The sequence below is a fragment of the Arvicanthis niloticus genome, chromosome 22 (genome assembly GCF_011762505.2).
Source record: "Arvicanthis niloticus isolate mArvNil1 chromosome 22, mArvNil1.pat.X, whole genome shotgun sequence".
Classification (NCBI taxonomy): domain Eukaryota; kingdom Metazoa; phylum Chordata; class Mammalia; order Rodentia; family Muridae; genus Arvicanthis; species Arvicanthis niloticus.
The window spans coordinates 21095872-21114339 of NC_133429.1; the positions used below are offsets into that span (position 1 = coordinate 21095872).

Sequence of the window (18468 nt, forward strand, 5' to 3'; positions counted from 1 at the left end):
ACCACCTCTGGCTCTTGCAATCTCTCCCTCCGTTTTAAAACATAGATCCCTGAGTATTGGGGAGGGCTGTGGTTGATAAAGACATCCCAATTAGGGCTGGATGCTTCGAAATCTCTTGCTCTCTGTGCATTATTCGGTTGTTGGTAACCTGTTAATCACCATCTAGTGCAAATGGAAGTTTCTCTGGATAAGGTTGAACAATGCTCTGGTCTTTAGGTATAGCCACCATTAAGTCTCATTTTATTCCTATTATATTTTAGCTGATAAATAGTAGTAGATTTTTGCATAGATTCATGACTTCTCTAGTCTCGTGTTCTTGGAGATGTTAATGAAGTCGGGTGTGGATTCTATCTTATGGAAGGGGACTAGAATACAATTCAAATGTGACTGGCTAATCTCATATCATCCATATGACTATTGCACCAATAGCTCTTTTAGGCATGTCCTTGTAGGTCACAGATTTGGTGACACTGATGATTACATTTCTCTTCATTCTAGACATTAGAGGAAAAGCATCTAGTTGGGCATCAGTACTTATCCATGTTTGATGGCATAGTAAGTGGTGTCTTCAGGAATAAGGACTTACCATTGTGGAGGGTGTCCAATGACCTTGGCAATACTCTTTGACAGATATCTGGTGTGTGTGTGGGGGGGGGGGCAACTGTAAGACCCCTCTGGCCAATTTTTCCACACAATCCCTGACACAGAGTGTTTTACTTGGTAACATAAGATATTTAGTTGGGACATTCTCTCTAAGATTATATGTTGAGTTGACTTGAATTCCTTTCTTATTTGTATGTATTTAAGGATGTTTCTCCTGTATTAGGTTTCCATATAGCTGTTCAAAAAGTCTTTTTTATTATTGATTTATTGATATATTTATTTACATTCCAAGTACTGACCTCCTCCCAGTTACCCCCTGCAGAGTCTCTTCTCCCATCAACACTATCCTTCACCTATAAGAGGGTAGCATCCCCTGGGGTAACTTCCCACTCCCTAGACACCAAGTCTCTGTAGAATTATGTGCATCCTTTCCTGCAGAGGCCAGACAAGGCAGCCCTCTGCTACATATGTGCCTGGGACCTTAGACCAGTTTGTGTATGCTCTTTGATTGTTACGTCAGTCTCTGAGAGCTCCCAGGGGTCCAGGTTAGTTGATACTGTTAGTCTTCCTGTGAGTTTGCCATCTCCTTCGGGGCCTTCAATCTTTCCCCTAATTCTTCTATATGGGTCCCTGCCCTCCATTCAATATGTGGCAGTGGGTATCTGCATCTATCTCAGTCAGCTGCTGGGTAGAGCTTCTTAGAGTGCAGCTATGCTAGGCTTCTCTGTCTGCAGGCACAACATAGCATCACTAATAGTTCCTGGGATTGGTGCCTGTCTGTGAGATGGGTCTCAAGTTAGGCTGGTCATTGGTCAGCCATTCCTTCAGAAACCTTTCCATATATATAATATGGAAATATATATATATCCAAATATATATTATATATATAATATATATTTACTCTAAAGTGATATATATGTATACATATATACATACATATACATATACATATATACATATATGTATGAGTATATATATACATATATACATGTATATATATGTATATATACATATATACATGTATGTATATATACATATATACATATATACATATATATGTATATATATACATATATATATATATATATATATATATATATATATATATATATGAGGCTATTGTTAAAGGTATTGTTTCCATGATTTCTTTCTTAGTATGTTTGTCATCTGTATACAGGAAGGCTATTGATGGTTTGAGTTAATGTTATGCCCTGCTATTTTGCTGAAAGTGTTTATCAGGTGTAGAAGTTTCTTGGTAGGCTTTTTTTTATTGATAAAACCTTATCTTCTGCTCATAAAAGTTCTTCTCTTTCCATTTAGAGCCCCTAAATCTTCTTCCATTGTATTACTGCTGTAGCTAAGACTTCAAGTTCTATGTTTCATAGGTATGAGGAGAGTGGATACCTTTGTTTTGTTCCTGGTTTTAGTGAAAATGCTTTGGGTTTCTTTTTATGTATAAAGATGTTGGTTAGCTATGAGCTTACTCTAAATTGACTTTATTTCTTTGAATACAGCTCAATTCTAAAGTGATTTTAAATTTTTTTACATTGTAAGTTTGTCTAGCAAAAGCAGTTCATGTTTTTATGAACACTTAATAATCTTAATTATCTTTATATTACCTTTCCTAAATTTTATCATATATTTTTCTTAACTAGTTTCAATAATTAATATCCAAAAACACAAGACTCAAGTCATTTTAAAGATAAACTTAAAATTAATGTTTCAATAAGCCTGTCAAGGATAGTTTTGGATCAAGTTTGTTTGTTTTTCTTTAAATAATCTGAATCATTGGATACAGAAGTGAATGTGCTTATGTAGTCTAACATGTCCCTAAACACATATGTACACACAGACATATATATATATATATATATATATATATATATATATATATACACACACACACATACATATATGTGTGTGTGTGTGTGTGTGTCTAAAAGGCACAACACTTGTGATTATTGACACGCAGCTAGTTTAAAACAGAAAAGTAAAACTGAGGTGTCCAGTTTTCTCTTCAGGAGTCCAAAGGTAAGCTTGTTTTTTTTTTTTTTTCATTATTATAAGAAATCATCCCAAGTTTTCAGAGCATTCATACCAAATTCACGGACTTTTACAAGTTCCACATTACAGAAATCATTACATGTCTCAACACCATTGTCTTTTTGAAAAGTTTCCACAGAATTTCAATGGCTCAAAAGAGCTCGAAATCATTTTTGTCACATGGCAGATATCCCAAAAAGCTCAACAGTACTGCAAACTTATTCACTTCACCTTCCAGATTGGCAATGCCCGTCTTACAAGTGGCATCATTGTTGTATTGTGGACTTTTTACTTTACCATGTTTGTCATTCCGTTTTCATCTTGTATGTCAAGACCCCTCCAGGATCAAATGACCCTTTCCCAGGGGTCACATATCAGATATTCTTCATATCGGATATTTACATTACAGTTCATAACAATGGCAAAATTAGAGTTATGAAGTAGCAACAAATGTACTTTTATGGTTGGGAGTCACTACAGCATGATGATTCTGTATTAGAGGGTCACAGCATAAGGTAGGTTGAGAACCACTGCTCTAGAAAGTCAAGCCAACTGTCCTCATAGATCTGATAGGCCCTTTCTACACAGAGCATAGCAGGAAGTTAAAAAAAAAATAGGACAAAGGAAATCAAACCATAATGTCTCCCTGAAGACACTTACTGTCGAAAGACAGCAGAGTCTCCCTCTCCGTATAGTCTCCATCTCCAGTTATGGTCAAGTTCTCAGACTTGGGCTTCTTTTGCAAAGCACTGAGGCTGAGCCTTAGGGAGACAGGATGATGGGAAATGAGATCTCTGATACTGATGGTGTCTAAGAGTCTGGTGTCATTCCATGATTTCTTTAGCATCACTTACAGCTTTTTCTTTTAATTTGAAATATGTATACACACATATCCACATGAGAGAAGCATATTTCTATATTTCTTCAGATGTCTTCCTTTTTTTTTCAAAATTTTCTACTATTTTCACCAAAAGAATAAGTTGGCTACATATATGTTATGGGTATATGTGTGGAAGCCTTTGGATTTCAGGTTTTATTTTCTTCAATTCTGCAGACCTTGATCCTTGTCAACAACAAAATCAGCAAGTTCAGCCCAGAGGCATTTAAACCTCTACGGAAGTTGGAAAGGCTTTATCTGTCTAAGAACCAACTAAAGGAACTGCCCGAAAAAATGCCCAAAACACTCCAGGAACTCCGTGCCCACGATAACGAGATCACCAAGCTGCGGAAATCCACGTTCAATGGACTGAACAATATGCTTGTCATAGGTACAGACTTAATTATAGCTTGACCTAGGGGACATGATAAGATTTCAAAGAATCCTTAACTGCAGGAAAGGGAAAAGCCAAGTGAGACCTGTGTGTCAGAAGGTTGTGTGACCATCTGTCTCAGGGTCCAAAGAAAGGAGACAAGGCATCTGTGCCAGACTATTTCTTCTTTGACCTTGATGATTTGGCATGGAGGGAAGACAGAGCCTGATCAGATGAGAAGAATATAGAATAGACAGACAGTGCTTCATAAAAGAGATTTGGAGAAACCTTTCCATAGCAGAGTTTTACTGTGTTCTGAACAAAACACATCTGTAGATTATTTCTCTTCTAAAAGTAAGGTTTTGATGGGGGGGGGGGGGGTGAGAGAGGGAGGGAAGGGGAAGGGGAGGAAGAGGGAGAGGGAGAGAGCCAGATATTATTTAATGAAATTTTATAATTGTTTAGCAAAATGATAGCTTTAAATTCTCTGGCAACATTTAAAATTGCTTAAGAAATCTCTAGCATAAAGTATTATTTATTAACACCTGCTTAGGATTTCTGGGAGAATAACAAATAGTGCCATGGCTATATATATATACATATATACATATATATATGCATATATATATGGTTTTCTTATGAATACTTGTTTTTAACATTTGTTTAATTAATTAGTTAGTTAATTAACTAATCTATACACGGTTTCATTGCACAGAAGGAAATTCAATCTTCCCTTGAATGGTGAACTTCCTGTCAGGTTTCTAGTGTTGGGGTTATGGGCCCATTGTCTGTCACGTAATACCAGGCTTTGTTTCAGTAGGATTAAGTTTCATTTTATTTTAATGGTTCCCTGAAAGCATCTGGTTTCTCAATCAAGAAGTTATGAAGCTAAAGTTTATTTTTTTTTCTAGAATCCTCACTGAAGTAGGCAGACATCGTATATTTCCTCTTAAAACCTTGTACCTTTTGTCTTTGTAGAACTGGGCGGCAACCCACTGAAAAACTCTGGGATTGAAAATGGAGCCTTCCAGGGAATGGATAGTCTCTCATACATCCGCATCTCAGATACCAACATAACTGCAATTCCTCAAGGTGACAGGAATTTCTCCAAAATGTTTTGAAAAATCAAACTCCAATGGCTTTGAGATAATTTTTAAATAAATGATTGTGGAGGTTTAAATGGGAACACATGTAGCAAACCTTATCCCCAGCAAAATCTCAATTCCTGGCATTTTGTCTCTAGACCCTGATTGAGTATTGGGTCAAGCAGGCACACATGGACAAAGTCTAAAATCAGTTCTAAGGTGGAACCTAAGGCACAATAAATTTGTATTCTGCCTTTATGATTTCCTAAAGAAGAAAATACTATTAGTGAAAGTGCATTAGTATTATGTTTTAAAAAGAATAAGAATAAAACATATTCTTAGTAGTATCTCTGAAATTGAGTCAAGTGTGACCTTCATTTTCCAATCTTGTAGGATACTCTTGTCACTGCAAAACTTTCCATCCGTCAGCATCTCAATGACGAGATCTAACTGCTTACTTAATCTTGGTGATCAGAAAGAATGTAGATATCAGAATCTTGTACTCAAGTTGTCACTTGAATTTGAGAGGTTAAGGCTTTCAAATTCTTAGGATTAGGGTCTCAAAAGTAAGTAGCAAAACCATGTGGGTTATAGATAAGTAGGGAACTAATAATGTCTTCATTTTCGTCTGAAAATGTATTAAAAATCAAAGCTTAACCAATGCACACTGGAGACATATGAGTGGGTAGGAGACACCTTTTCTACGTCAACCAGAGCCAGACCATTTAAGGATAATCAAATTCGTCAGTACCAAACCTGCTTTTGCTATCCCGTGGAAGCCTGTCCTGGTGAACCATAAAAGATGAAAAAACATATTTTAAAAAGTGCTTTGAACTTTACTTTCCTTCTACCTCAAAGTATAGTCTCACAAAAGTCTCTCCACATTCCTTTCTATTCCTCATCCTGGACCTCCTAAACACAGGCGTCTTGTTCTGGAACTGAGACTAGATGCATATTCTTGTCTACAAGAATTACTTGTAGTTTTTTTTTTTTTTTTTTACTGTGTTTTAGACAATTAACTCTTAAACATAATTAGATCATAGAAACCTTTCTTCAAACCCCCACCTACTCCACAGTCTTTTTATACAGAGGGTGCTTATACACACATACATATGTAGGCTTGTTATATGATAGATTAAAGAATAAGATAGCTAGCTAGGAAAGTAGATATTTATTCATAACTTAAAAGATGTTTATTTTGAATATCTAACTGTTTTAATAGAACTAATGTTCTTTTTATATTAAGTAAAGGAAAAATCAATTTATTCATACATATTCAAACTCTGAATTGAAAATCCTCAAAGGTTTTATACGTGTATCAAATGTATAATATGGAGGTAATTTAGAAAATAAAGACATCTGCACATAGGTTTGATGTAAATATATCATTTATACAACAAAGTTGAACGTCAGCAGATTTTGGCACACAGAATTTTTGTACCAGTTCTTCAGATACTGAGAGTCCTATGCATATATGTCTACCTATACACACTGAGAAGTGTGTGTCTGTGTATACTATCTACTATATGAGCATACTGTGAAGTATACCTAATATATCCATAACATCTTAAAGTTTTGGAAGTGAGGCCGTTGAAATTTTCTCAGTGCTTGCTGCTGTCATGTGACTTGTATTAGTCATAAATTTTGACTTTGACTTTGCAGTCCCCCCAAACGTCTCACAGTGACAAATTTCATCATGCGGTGCCTGTACTCCTTTACTTTTTATTTGTTCTCTTTATCCTGGGATCTAAGGATAGAGAGATAACTATCAGGCTTGCTTTCACTGAGTTCCTTTTAATCACATGAAAGAAACAAGCACAATTAATTAAGCACCCATAAGTGCCAGACTTGTGTCCAACACATTTTCTTGATTTAAGTGTCCCTATCTGATAGTATTGTCCCTGTTTTCTAAGAAACTCAGGGTTTAGACAGTTGAGGTAAATAGTAGGATCTTAAGAGATGAGAATTGACGGGGCTGCGATTTTGATGGGAGACGTCAGAGTTCATAGGCTCAACTATTTGACTGAATTTCTTTTCCTTATGTATAAATGTATTCTCTAATTTGTTCTTACTAGGCTGGGAACCTTATACCTGAACATCACTAGGAGCCTGGTTATATTTTCTACCATAACTCATGGAAATGCAAAGTCAGTGTAGTAGAGATTATAATATTGTAGTTAAACCAATCCAGTAATGGGTGTAATATAGTCATGTAGTTATTCCTTGACTTTAGATTAAATATTTACATCTGTAATAGTTAACTGCAAATGAAAATTTTAATGTCATGTATATTCTACCATTATATTGTGGATTAATAGATAGAATAAGGTTTGTACTATTTAAGTAAAATCCCTATACCAAACTGATCTTTTATTTTGTCCCCAAAATAACTAGGTGAAAAAAAAAAAAAAAAAAAAAACACATCACTAGAGAACACATTCCTTGGCCAAATGTCACTTTCATTTAAAGTTCACTTTCCTGAAATAGTGCAATTTTTTTACATAGTCAAAATACTTACCAAAGTAATTACTTTTGGGAAACTGAGTTCCAGAGACAAAAAAGCATTTACTAGCCAGGAAACAGTAAGAGAGGAACTGCATATAGGTGTGTTAGCATCACTGCTTTAAACAACAACGATGACAATAACATTTTGTTGAGTTAGAGAAGAATTACTGTATCTTGAATTTGCTTTATTAAATGAACCCTTGATGCACTTACAGGATAACTTTTAAATTTCTATTTATTTATGTTCAGAAGAAGCCAGTGGCTGAACCATTTTATTAAAATAGTCATGATTTCCCAATATTTATTCATGATTAAAATTCAATTATTTAATTTTCTCTGGCTTAGAGAATGCTATTTTAAAATCTCCTCTCCTGGTGGGAGCATAGGACATTTCCTGTTTAAAACTTACAAATTTATAACTTTGAGTCTGTTTCCTTACCAAGAAAGGGAATTAATTTTTATCATTTTATGCACTGAAAAAAATTAAATTAATTGAGTAAAGTGACTCCGTCAATATTTGGTGTTTACTAGAGACAGAGCAAGTAGAATCTTATTCATTTGCTTATTTGTTTATTTATTGTTTATTTGTTTTCACAGAACAAGCTATTAAAAAACATACTTCCCTGAAAAAAAAACATGGTAATTTTAAAACAAACACAAAAAAATTGTAATGCAAACTTCATAGTAATGTTATCTCCTATGTCTCAATTCTGTGTCTTTACAAAAATAAATAAATAAGTAAATAAATAAACAAAGACTTACTTCTACCAGGTACTAGACCTATAGGCATTAGTTCACTATTTTCTTGTAGTTGTTGCTACTCATTAAAGCAGAACACTGCATTATTAACAGCCATATAAACACATGGTCCTTTAGAAGGCAGGAAAAAAATGAAAAATTTAAACCTTCGGAATTCACAACCACTTAAGAGGTATTGTTGAGAATTTAGTGGCCCCTTTAAATCTCACATTATTTGCCCAGATGTTCTACATATGTCAGGTTACTTGACTATAGGGCTCTGTACCCCCTCTTAAGAGAAAACAGTCTGGATTTAATAGGTCAACATAAGTGTTAGCTATTGCTGCACAGCCATGGGGCAGAGACATCAAATGCTCTCACAAAGGTCTCCTGTCTAAGGGCCAACACCAGCGCAATACACTGAGTAATCATTATGAATGGTTCTTGTGAATAAATATCTGCTCACACTTATACACAGCCTTACCTGATTCACTGATACATAATCCCTGCACTGGAGTTTCTACTCATTTCACGTCTTTACATCATGAACTTTTAATATAATAACAGCAGTATGAGCTCACTGACACAGGTGGAGAGAGCAATGAGGGTCCACATTTGACTACAGTTGCCAGCACAAAAATCTGTCACATGGTGCAAACTGTCCTTAACCTTATCAATGTCTCTCAAAGCAGTAAAGTATCACATTACTTTAAAGTGTGCATTGTTTTTATTAAAAAAAAAAAAGGGAAAAGATGAAGATCAAAATTATTTGAATTGGTATTTAGAAATTCACAGCAGGGGTACACATTGCAGTATATTTATAATGTTTGTTGGACAATTCAGCATCTATTTCTGCTTATTCTAGGTTTTCCTACTTCTCTCTTTGAACTACATCTGGATGGCAACAAAATCACCAAGGTGGACGCAGCCAGCCTGAAAGGACTGATTAATTTGTCTAAGTAAGAAATGCATTACTTTCTATCAAAGGATGCCAAGGGGAGGATGCTACTCATCTTTAGAAACACAATGCTTTATCAATATTTTAAAACTATCAGCTGGGCAGTGGTGGCACACGTCTTTAATCCCAGCGCTTGAGAGGCAGAGGCAGGTGGATTTCTGAATTCGAGGCCAGCCTGGTCTACAGAGTGAGTTCCAGGACAGCCAGGGCTGCACAGAGAAACCCTGTCTTGAAAAAAACGAAAAGAAAAGAAAAAAAAAAACAAAAAAAAAACCTATCATGCTTTATTATTGTTTTTAAGTAAAGCTCCAGCTTACCAGATGATTTCTTGATAAAAGTCAATGAGCTATTATGATTACTATAGACAACAAAATAGGTCACATGTTTTGTATACTTTGTGAATATTGTATTGCTTATAATTCTTTTATACAGGTGCTCAGATAAAACAGGTTTTAAATGTCCATTTAATATAGTCTAACTCAATGTGATCAGAAAGAAAGTTAAGAAAGACCGTACACAGTTTGACCCAAATTTGAGAATGTGTTCAAATGGAAATTATATGGGCATTGAAATAGTACTTTCAGAATAGCTGCAACAAAATTGTCTAACGCATATTCTCTTAATGGCTTAAAAGAAAAATGTCATTGAACATTTACTTCAGACTCACAAAAGGAAGAAAAAAATATTTTTATGACCCCATCTAACTGTACGTTTTTTTTTATATATATATATCACCATGTGTCTGCTTTCTAACTTGGTTTCAATCTCTTTGCATTTACAACTTGATTATCATGTCAGACAAAGCAGGCCAATGAGATGAGCTTGTTTAGTAGTCTTCAAGGAATACTCTGTCCTTGACAAACATATAGATGAATATTCTTACAGGAAATGTTTCTACCGTAACGTTATGCCAAATCAACATGGCCAATGAGTGAATACACAAAGCACATCTCTTTATCTTAGAGAGATATCAGTGACCAAGTTAATACACAAGGTACTATTCCCTGTTTCTGTGTGTAACTCCCAATGACACAGTAGATCACGAAGAGAAAACATAAATATGCCATTGTGACTACAGCTACAAATTGTTTCCCCAGTAATACAAGCAATAAGAAAGGTTCCATGTAGAAAAATTTAACCAGAGTCTCTGATATAAAATCTTCCTCACAGTAGTATTACATCATACACTACCTATTTTTTGTCATTGAATAATCCCCCCCTCCCCCGTTACAGACGAGAGGAGACAGATGAATTGCATTATTGGTTACACACATTTGCCATTAGGATCTTATTTTCTGGTTATTATTATGATGATGATTAATAGCACTAGTATAAAAGGGGAATATTTTAAAGTTCCAAGAATGGCAATATTCATGATATATGTTTCTTTAGAAAAGAAGCTGTCTCATATGAAAAGCAGTAAAGAGATCCTGACATTCTAAACTCTAATACTGATGACATGTGCTTATAAACAGGATCTTAAAGTTCTAACAAATTATGAAAAGGGTAATAAAAATTCAGGTTTCTTGGTAAGTATGTTTTAAATTCCATATAACTGCTGTATGTGTAGGGTCAAATTACTAAATACTTGAGTTTGTCAAATATATTTTTTCATAATAAAATCTAGGAAAAAAAAACTTTTTATTAAACCATCAAACCACTGTATTTCTTATTATTCAGTGGTTTGAATACATCAAATGTATTGTTGTTAATGTTTTTTTTTTTTAAATCCAAACCTGTGAAAAGAAAACAAGAACATCTTTTTCATGGCAAATGTCCAGTTCAATATCAGGACTGTGCTGGGAAAAATAGCACTCACTCCTTTACTGAAGTAAAATAGAAATGATTGTTATACACGGAGACACAAACAAACACACATGCCCCACATAGTCATTTATACATACACACATGACATACACATATGTGTGTGTCATCATGTCCTTTGTTAGGTGACGTATTTTGCAATAGTGAACATGGTTTTCAAGTTTTGTTGCTGTTTCTTTTAATCCAGAGAGAAATATAGAACCCCCCCAAACACTGGGTGATTGAATATATAAATAAATACTTTAAAATAACATTAATCTTAAAAAATGTTGTTAGGGGTTTTATAATTTAAAAAAAAAATATTCCAATGTTAAATTGAAAGAAAGGACTTGGAATGTCACAAGGTATAGGAGACACAATTCTGAAGGCCCATAAATAATAGATGGTCATCTAAGAGGAAGGGAAAAAAATCCAGTTTTCCCAGTAAGATGTCAAATTAATAATCAATAGTTAAAATATTAATGATTCTACTTGTGCCCCTAAATCTGCACATTTTAATCATTATTTCAAAATAAAGGCACAGCCATATATAGGGGGCTTTACTTATGTAAGGCCAATATCTAAGTTCTAAGGGGCTCAAGCTGGACCTACCAGAAAGGTAGGGAAAGCACTCTGCAATCTCCAGACCACATTTTTAAATGTGAAGATGTTTGATAAACATTCTACCTCTTTGCAGCTACTTGGTCTTTTTCACTGTTCTGTGGCCTCCTGCTCTCTGTGGATGGACTAACATCTCCCTGCTTTGGGTGATTTTATCCCTAGAATGTTTAATGGACTAGTTATGCCCCCAAGCTAACTTCTGGCTTGGAATCATATTAATATCATAGAATCCTCCTCCATTATGCTTTTAATTTAAAAAAATATAAACTAAGACCTCAACCAAATTAAACTTCTGTAACACAGAGAAATGAGTCAGATTTCTAAGTGAGAAGAAGTAAAACCCACACCAGGCTGATCCAGAGTTCAATTAAAGGCACTGGGAAAGTTTTATCTAATACAACACACTGATTCCAGTACTCGTTCTAAAAAGCAGGTTTATTAATATTTTAGAATGTTCCTCCTTTAATTTTCTATGAATAAATATGTAATGTAAATGAACAGTTGCTTCAGTTCCAAAATGACTAAAAGGTTCCTATTTCTTTTTGCCCTTTACCAAGTGAATCTGTGTGTTTATTACATGTCAAAATCAATTCATGGACATTTGTTGAATATGTTAGATTCTACATTGATTCTATGCTAGGACCGGATATGCTACAAGACAATTGTTATTTCAAAGGAAAGGCATACAAATAGCCAAGTAAAAACACTGCATTTTATATTTTCTAAGGTCTTCTCAGAAGAGTATTTACTGAGAGTTAAGAACAGGCTTTGGGGTATGGGGTGGTGGAGACATTTCTGTGGTTTAAAGTAATTGCTGTGTAGTTATGACTGAGTTCAGATTCCCTATGTAAAATCCTAGGCACGGCAGCACTTACTCTGAAAGAAAGAGAAAATCTCTAGAGCTTAGTGACTAGCTAGTTTTGACAAATTAATGGGCCCAAGGTTCAGTAAAGACTATCTGAAACCTAAAGTGGAAAATTATGAAGGAGGGTATCCAGTGTTGACATCGGTCCTTTGAACGTATGCACACACAATATATCTGCCATAAACCCTCAAACAGACCTGCACTTAAACATGTTTACACACACACACACACCTATGTGCACACACACATGCCCTCACGCACACACAGGGAGCAAAGATTTTGCCTTAGACTCAGAAAAGTTGAAAAAAAAAAAACCACTCTGACAGCCACAGCTGATGCAAAACCAAATAAATGCGTTGTTAGTTGCTCAGTTTCCTACTGATTCTAAGAAACGGATTCCCCACTACTGTGCCCACGGATTTCTGCTCTCCTCTGCAGGCTGGGGTTGAGTTTCAACAGCATTTCTGTGGTGGAGAATCGCAGTCTGGCCAACGTTCCTCACCTAAGGGAGCTCCATTTGGACCACAACAAACTCCTCAGAGTGCCTGCTGGGCTGGCAGAGCATAAGCATATCCAGGTAAAGCAAATAAATTCCTACTTATGAGGACTATCTGGAGAATAATCTCCCCGTCTGACTCTGGGAGGAAGGGAACGCTCCACAAAAAGTTTTTCCTGTCATGGCACTCTACTGTAACAAAAACCTATGAAAGAGCATTGGTGGCCCGAGATCAGAGTGCAGATACGACTAGGTTCTGGTGAGGGCCGGTGAGATATTGAGCTCCCGATGCCACCCCTTATTGTCACATGGTGGAAAGTGCCTTCCTGTCAGGGCAGCAATCCCATTTGTGACTGGTCACTTTCCACAGGCCCATCCCGCACCCCACCTTACTGGAAGTTTTAAAACATGAATTTGGGAGGATACAAAACTCAAACCATTGCATAGAAAAGAACCTTAGATATTGTCGCATATACATTCGTCTGCAGGAAACATGTTCGATTTATTAATTTTTAAGATAAATACACCTTGAATGTGTTATAAAACTCACTGCTAAAATAAATATTTCTTATCGGTTAGCCTGATCTGAGGTCATCGATCAGTGTAACATATAAGTACTTGTTGTAACGGCACTGACCAATGACGGTGTGATTAGTGACGTAGAATAAACAAGGTTTAACTGTGAGCTAAAAGTAGATTTATGGCCGAAAAACGCAATGCGCTGAGTTAATTTTATATAAATTATCAAATTACATAGCTTGATAAATATAGAAATACCAGGACCAGTAGTCCCTTGGGTGTTAGTCTTTGTGTCTATAAATCTACAAATAAAAATCGTACTTACTAAGTAGTGACAAAAATAGTTAAGTATAATGACAGACTTCCAGTGCTACTTTGAGAAACTGAAATTATATATAAAAAAAAAAATTCAAATTACTCACTTAAGAAAAAAAATAAAACCAAAACAAAAACCCAGTACTTTTAAATGGGTTTACACCATTGTTTTTCAGTGAGGTTTTGTGTGTGTGTGTGTGTGTGTGTGTGTGTGTGTGTGTGTGTGTGTGTGTTGGAATTTGTTCTATTTTGATTTGTTTTGTTTTGATTGTTTGAGATGAAATCTCACTTTGTAGCCCTGGCTATCTTAGAGCTCACTATGTAGACCAGGCTGACCTCAAACAGACAGAGATCCCCCTGCCTCAACATCCCAATCATTAAGATTTAAAGGCATGTGCCATGACACTATTAAAAAAGCTCTTTTCATTTAAATAGTTGTAAGTTCAATCACTGTGTCTCAGAAAGAATATTTTGACACATTGTATAAGTAAAATAACATAATATCTATGTGTTGCTGGGGACTTAAGACAGACTGATCTTCTGCTCTCAGTAAAGTTAAAAGCACAGGGCTCAACACTCTTTTATTGTTGCTTAGTTGTGGCATCAACTCCAAGTTCCACTGATAGCAAATGTGACATTAACTGAGTTTAGTTAGTGTTTGGCAGGAAAGTGACCCAAAACTTCACATGCTTTCTTGGGTGTTGATTATTTTCAGTGAGGGTGCTTAGCAGCCTTAGTGGATTGACAGAATTTGTTGTTTGTTTTTTATATAAATGACTAGAAGACTTGACAAAACTAGCTGTCCTTTTGAACTGTTAAGGTTTCCGTTGAGCTTAGTTTTGTGTTTTGGTTCCTCTGTCACCTTTTTTATTTTTTTATTATTTTTTTTTTCCCTCATCAGCTTAGCACACACTACGAAGAGCATGGGGTTGCTTTACAGGCACATTAAAAGAAACACCGTAGACAACTGTCCCTTTTGATGCCACTTCATACAATTTTGCTTCATATATTTTGGCTCTAAGCTTCAAGTGGTAGCACACTTTATCTTGTCAGACACAGAGGAAGATGATTAAGTGTGATGCTTTGAAGTCTGTTGAGTTTAAAGACATGATTTCCACAGCAACACATATTTGAAAAGAATCATTCTGAGCCCTGTCTCTCTAGTTTTTAGAACCTGCATCCTATTTACTTCTTTCCTTCATGATTCTAAGGATTTCATATGCAATACTTTTTGAGTTATTTTATAAAACTTATAAATATTTATTTTTATTTTCATTATATAGTTTTAGTTCTTTGAGAATTTTATGCACTAAGACAAAGTGATTTGCCTAAATGTATTATGTTTGCATTTTGCTCCTCCTCCCTCTAACTCTTTTGTGTCCATGTCTCAACCCTCAACCCTTTAAATATCATATGCCCTTTCGCTCTCTCTCTCTCTGTCTCTCTCTGTGTCTCTCTGTCTCTCTCTGTGTCCCTCTCCCTCTCTCTGTCTTTGTCTCCCTCTCTATCTCTCTCTGTGTCTCTTTGTCTCTCTGTTTCTCCCCCCTCTCTCTCTCTCTCTGTGTGTGTGTGTGTGTGTGTGTGTGTGTGTGTGTACACCTGTGTGTAAAGGACAGAATTCAATTTGTGCTGCTCATTCATTCATGGGCCTTCCACTAGAAGATTTACTGGGAACCATCCACTGTTGGTTGGAATGTGGTTGCATATCCTTATAGAAAACTAAAATCTAAAAGTTAGGGGAGAGACAAGAATGTGAACAAAATATATTGTCTGAAAAAATCAAATAAATGCATAATATATTGTATAGTGATAACTACTATGAGTATATATAGAGATATACAACTCTGAATTAAGAGTGTCAGAAAGGGAAAACAAGAGAAGGCTTATCTGTCATGAAGAAATGAAACAACAGGCCTTCAGGTGTCCTGGGGAAGTTTCTGCAGGACAGGAAGCCTGTGTGTGACAATGGACTGGGCTTAGATGGTGACAATACAGGCTCAGAGCAGAATGGCATCAGACTGTGAGATGGGAAGGCCCTGGGAAGTGATTCACCTTAACTTCTGCAGCAAATGGCAAATTGTGATTCATCTGCTTCTATCTTTGTGACATGCATAGTCTTTTTTACAATTTACTTTTGGCATGGCCTTTTCTTTTCCTATTTTTTCCTCAGAATTCCTCTGGAATGTAAAATGATACAATGGGTTTTTGAAAACCAAAGGAGAAAGTAGGAAGAGCTGGTAGCCATGTCAGTAATTGAAAATGAGACCCCAGAAGCTTAGGCTGGGTTGAGGGAGTGGATGTGAGGGGCTCTGCACGATGTGTGCACTTGGAGATAAGGTGGGAGAACTGGATGGTGTGAAGTGGAATGCAAGCATCATGTCTCTAGCCTGAACATCTAGAGTGACTGATGTGCAACTTACAGAAATAAGGCATATGGAGGAAAGAAAAGCACATTTTTGTAAAGGAAGGTAGAAAATGATATTTCGCTTGAGGAATTGTTACCCAATACATACCAAAATGTCCAAATTAAAAATTATATTTACTTGAAGAACCTCAATACCCAAATGGAGAGTAATCATTCCACACCACTTTATGTTGCAGGTCATCTACCTTCATAACAACAACATCTCTGAAGTTGGGCAAAATGACTTCTGTCCAGCTGGATACTCCTCTAAAAGGATTTCCTACTCTGCTCTGAGTCTTTACAGCAACCCTGTCCGGTACTGGCAACTCTTTCCGAACACCTTCAGATGTGTCTATTTGCGTGGTGCCATTCAACTTGGAAACTATAAGTAACTCCCAAACAGCGTCATTTGTATAATCTGGAAAAAAAAACAATTTGTCAATATTATTGCCAAAAAGAAAAAAGTATTTTAAAAAAAAAGAATGTTAGATTCTGGAAACTCAAGCATACTGTGGATGCCTTTTCCACATGACTTATTGTGCATCAAGCCACATATGCAGATTGAATAATTGCCTACAATAAAAATATTTTACCTGTAGCACTCAGAATCACTTTTAAAGTTTTCTGTAGTTGTGAACTGAGGTATCGGAGTCTGATGTAATCATAGATGTCAACCATTTATTAAAGCTTTAAAAGGAACAGAATTCAAAATCTTCTGTAATTCATAGAGCTAAATTAACTCTTTTGACATAAAGTCAAATGCTGATCTCTAGTAATGCATTAACCTTCTTTACTGTTGGCAAAGCCTTATTTGAATATGTAAGCTCAATATGGGCTATGTAAAAATTTCACTGTCTTATTGAAAAAATAAAATTTTAAAAATGCATTCAAAACGGATATTTTGTAAATGTTTAATTCTAAATATTTTGGAAATTTCTGCACAGCTGACAGCAATAGTATCTAATTTTCAAATTCTTAGTATTACTTCTACTATTTTTATTTACATTTGAGAATGACAATGTGTATTACCTCTATCCAGTATTAGCTTATAAAGCACAAAGCAGATTCTCTCTTATGAGTGTAGAGAATTCATATTCCAGACTAATATGAAGTGAGCTTTACTGCTATTATACACACAATCAGGCTGGTTATCTAGACATCTCTTCATTTACTGATATGTTAGGAATAGATGTTTCCATTAGTTAGCCACTGGCTTTTGGGAAAAAAAAAAAAACTGAGTTGGATTTTGAAACAGCTGTCAAGTCAGGCTTAAGAATGTGTCAGGAGTGGGCAGCAGAGCCTAGAGGATTTATGACATGGAATGTTTGTGACATACCTACTGGGAAAGTATATGAGAACAGCCTGTTTCTGCTTCAGAGTTGGATGTGCTCTGGGCAGCAATCATAAGACGGAAAATTGAATCATGGCTTTAACCAAAAGGGGTGTGCCCGTTATTTGGGATGAGCCTTCAGGTTCAGTTCACTCAGAGATCTCCCCAGCTTTCTTTGCCTGCTATCAGTACTAACTGTTCCTGCCCTCAGTTTCTTCCTTTCAATCCCAGGCTGGCTTCTCTTATGACTGTAAAATATGAACCCGACTTCCTGCTATTTTCCCTTCTCTGAACAGACAAGCCTATTATCTCAGAGTGTCTAGAAAGCACTGTGAGTTTCTTTCTAGTTCTTACACATCATTTCTAAATCTCTTTAGTGTGAACATTATTAAAACCAGCTGTCACAGAAGAAAACTCAGGTTGAAACTTAACAGCTTCCTCATCCAAACAAACAAACAAATAAAAAGACAATGACTCTCTTTGGTTCTTTCAGACATCCTGAGGGTTCCCTCTTTTCTTCCTCTCCTTCTTCTGTATTCTGATCTTTTCCTGATGACCACACCCCTACAATTTTTCAGTTTCCCCTTTCAATTCATTTGTGTCCAGTTAGTGCCCTTTTCAAGTGCTCTTCCCAATGCTTGGCATGTTATCCTTTTACTTTCCTGGATTTGTGGACTTCCTCTTCATTCAACTGATGCTTCTATTGATGCACAAAACCCTTTCATTTTGATGAGGTTATTGTTTGTCAATTGCTAGCCTTAATTCCTTGGCAAACGGAGTCCTATCCAGATACTCTTTTCTATACTTATGTCTTGTAGGGTCCTCCCTTTGTTTTCTCCTACTTGTTTCTGTTTCAAGTTTCACAATGATGTTATTGATTCATTTAGAATGAGTTTTGGGTGACACATATAAGTACATATGGAGATCTATATC

General features: G+C 35.8%; 1 protein-coding gene across 3 annotated transcripts in view; it reads left to right on the forward strand.

The window, feature by feature from the left end:
* Positions 1 to 17102, forward strand: part of Dcn (decorin) — a 35931-nt gene extending 18829 nt beyond the window's left edge. For 2 of the 3 annotated variants that reach the window (XM_076920058.1, XM_076920059.1), the window contains exons 4-8: positions 3701 to 3914; positions 4875 to 4988; positions 9090 to 9183; positions 12910 to 13048; positions 16403 to 17102. In XM_076920058.1, coding sequence (XP_076776173.1) covers positions 3701 to 3914; positions 4875 to 4988; positions 9090 to 9183; positions 12910 to 13048; positions 16403 to 16597 — 756 coding nt within the window. In that variant the 3' untranslated portion in view covers positions 16598 to 17102. The remainder of the gene's footprint in view (positions 1 to 3700; positions 3915 to 4874; positions 4989 to 9089; positions 9184 to 12909; positions 13049 to 16402) is intronic. The other variant, XM_076920060.1, reaches the window with a different exon arrangement.
* Positions 17103 to 18468: the final 1366 nt, after the last annotated feature.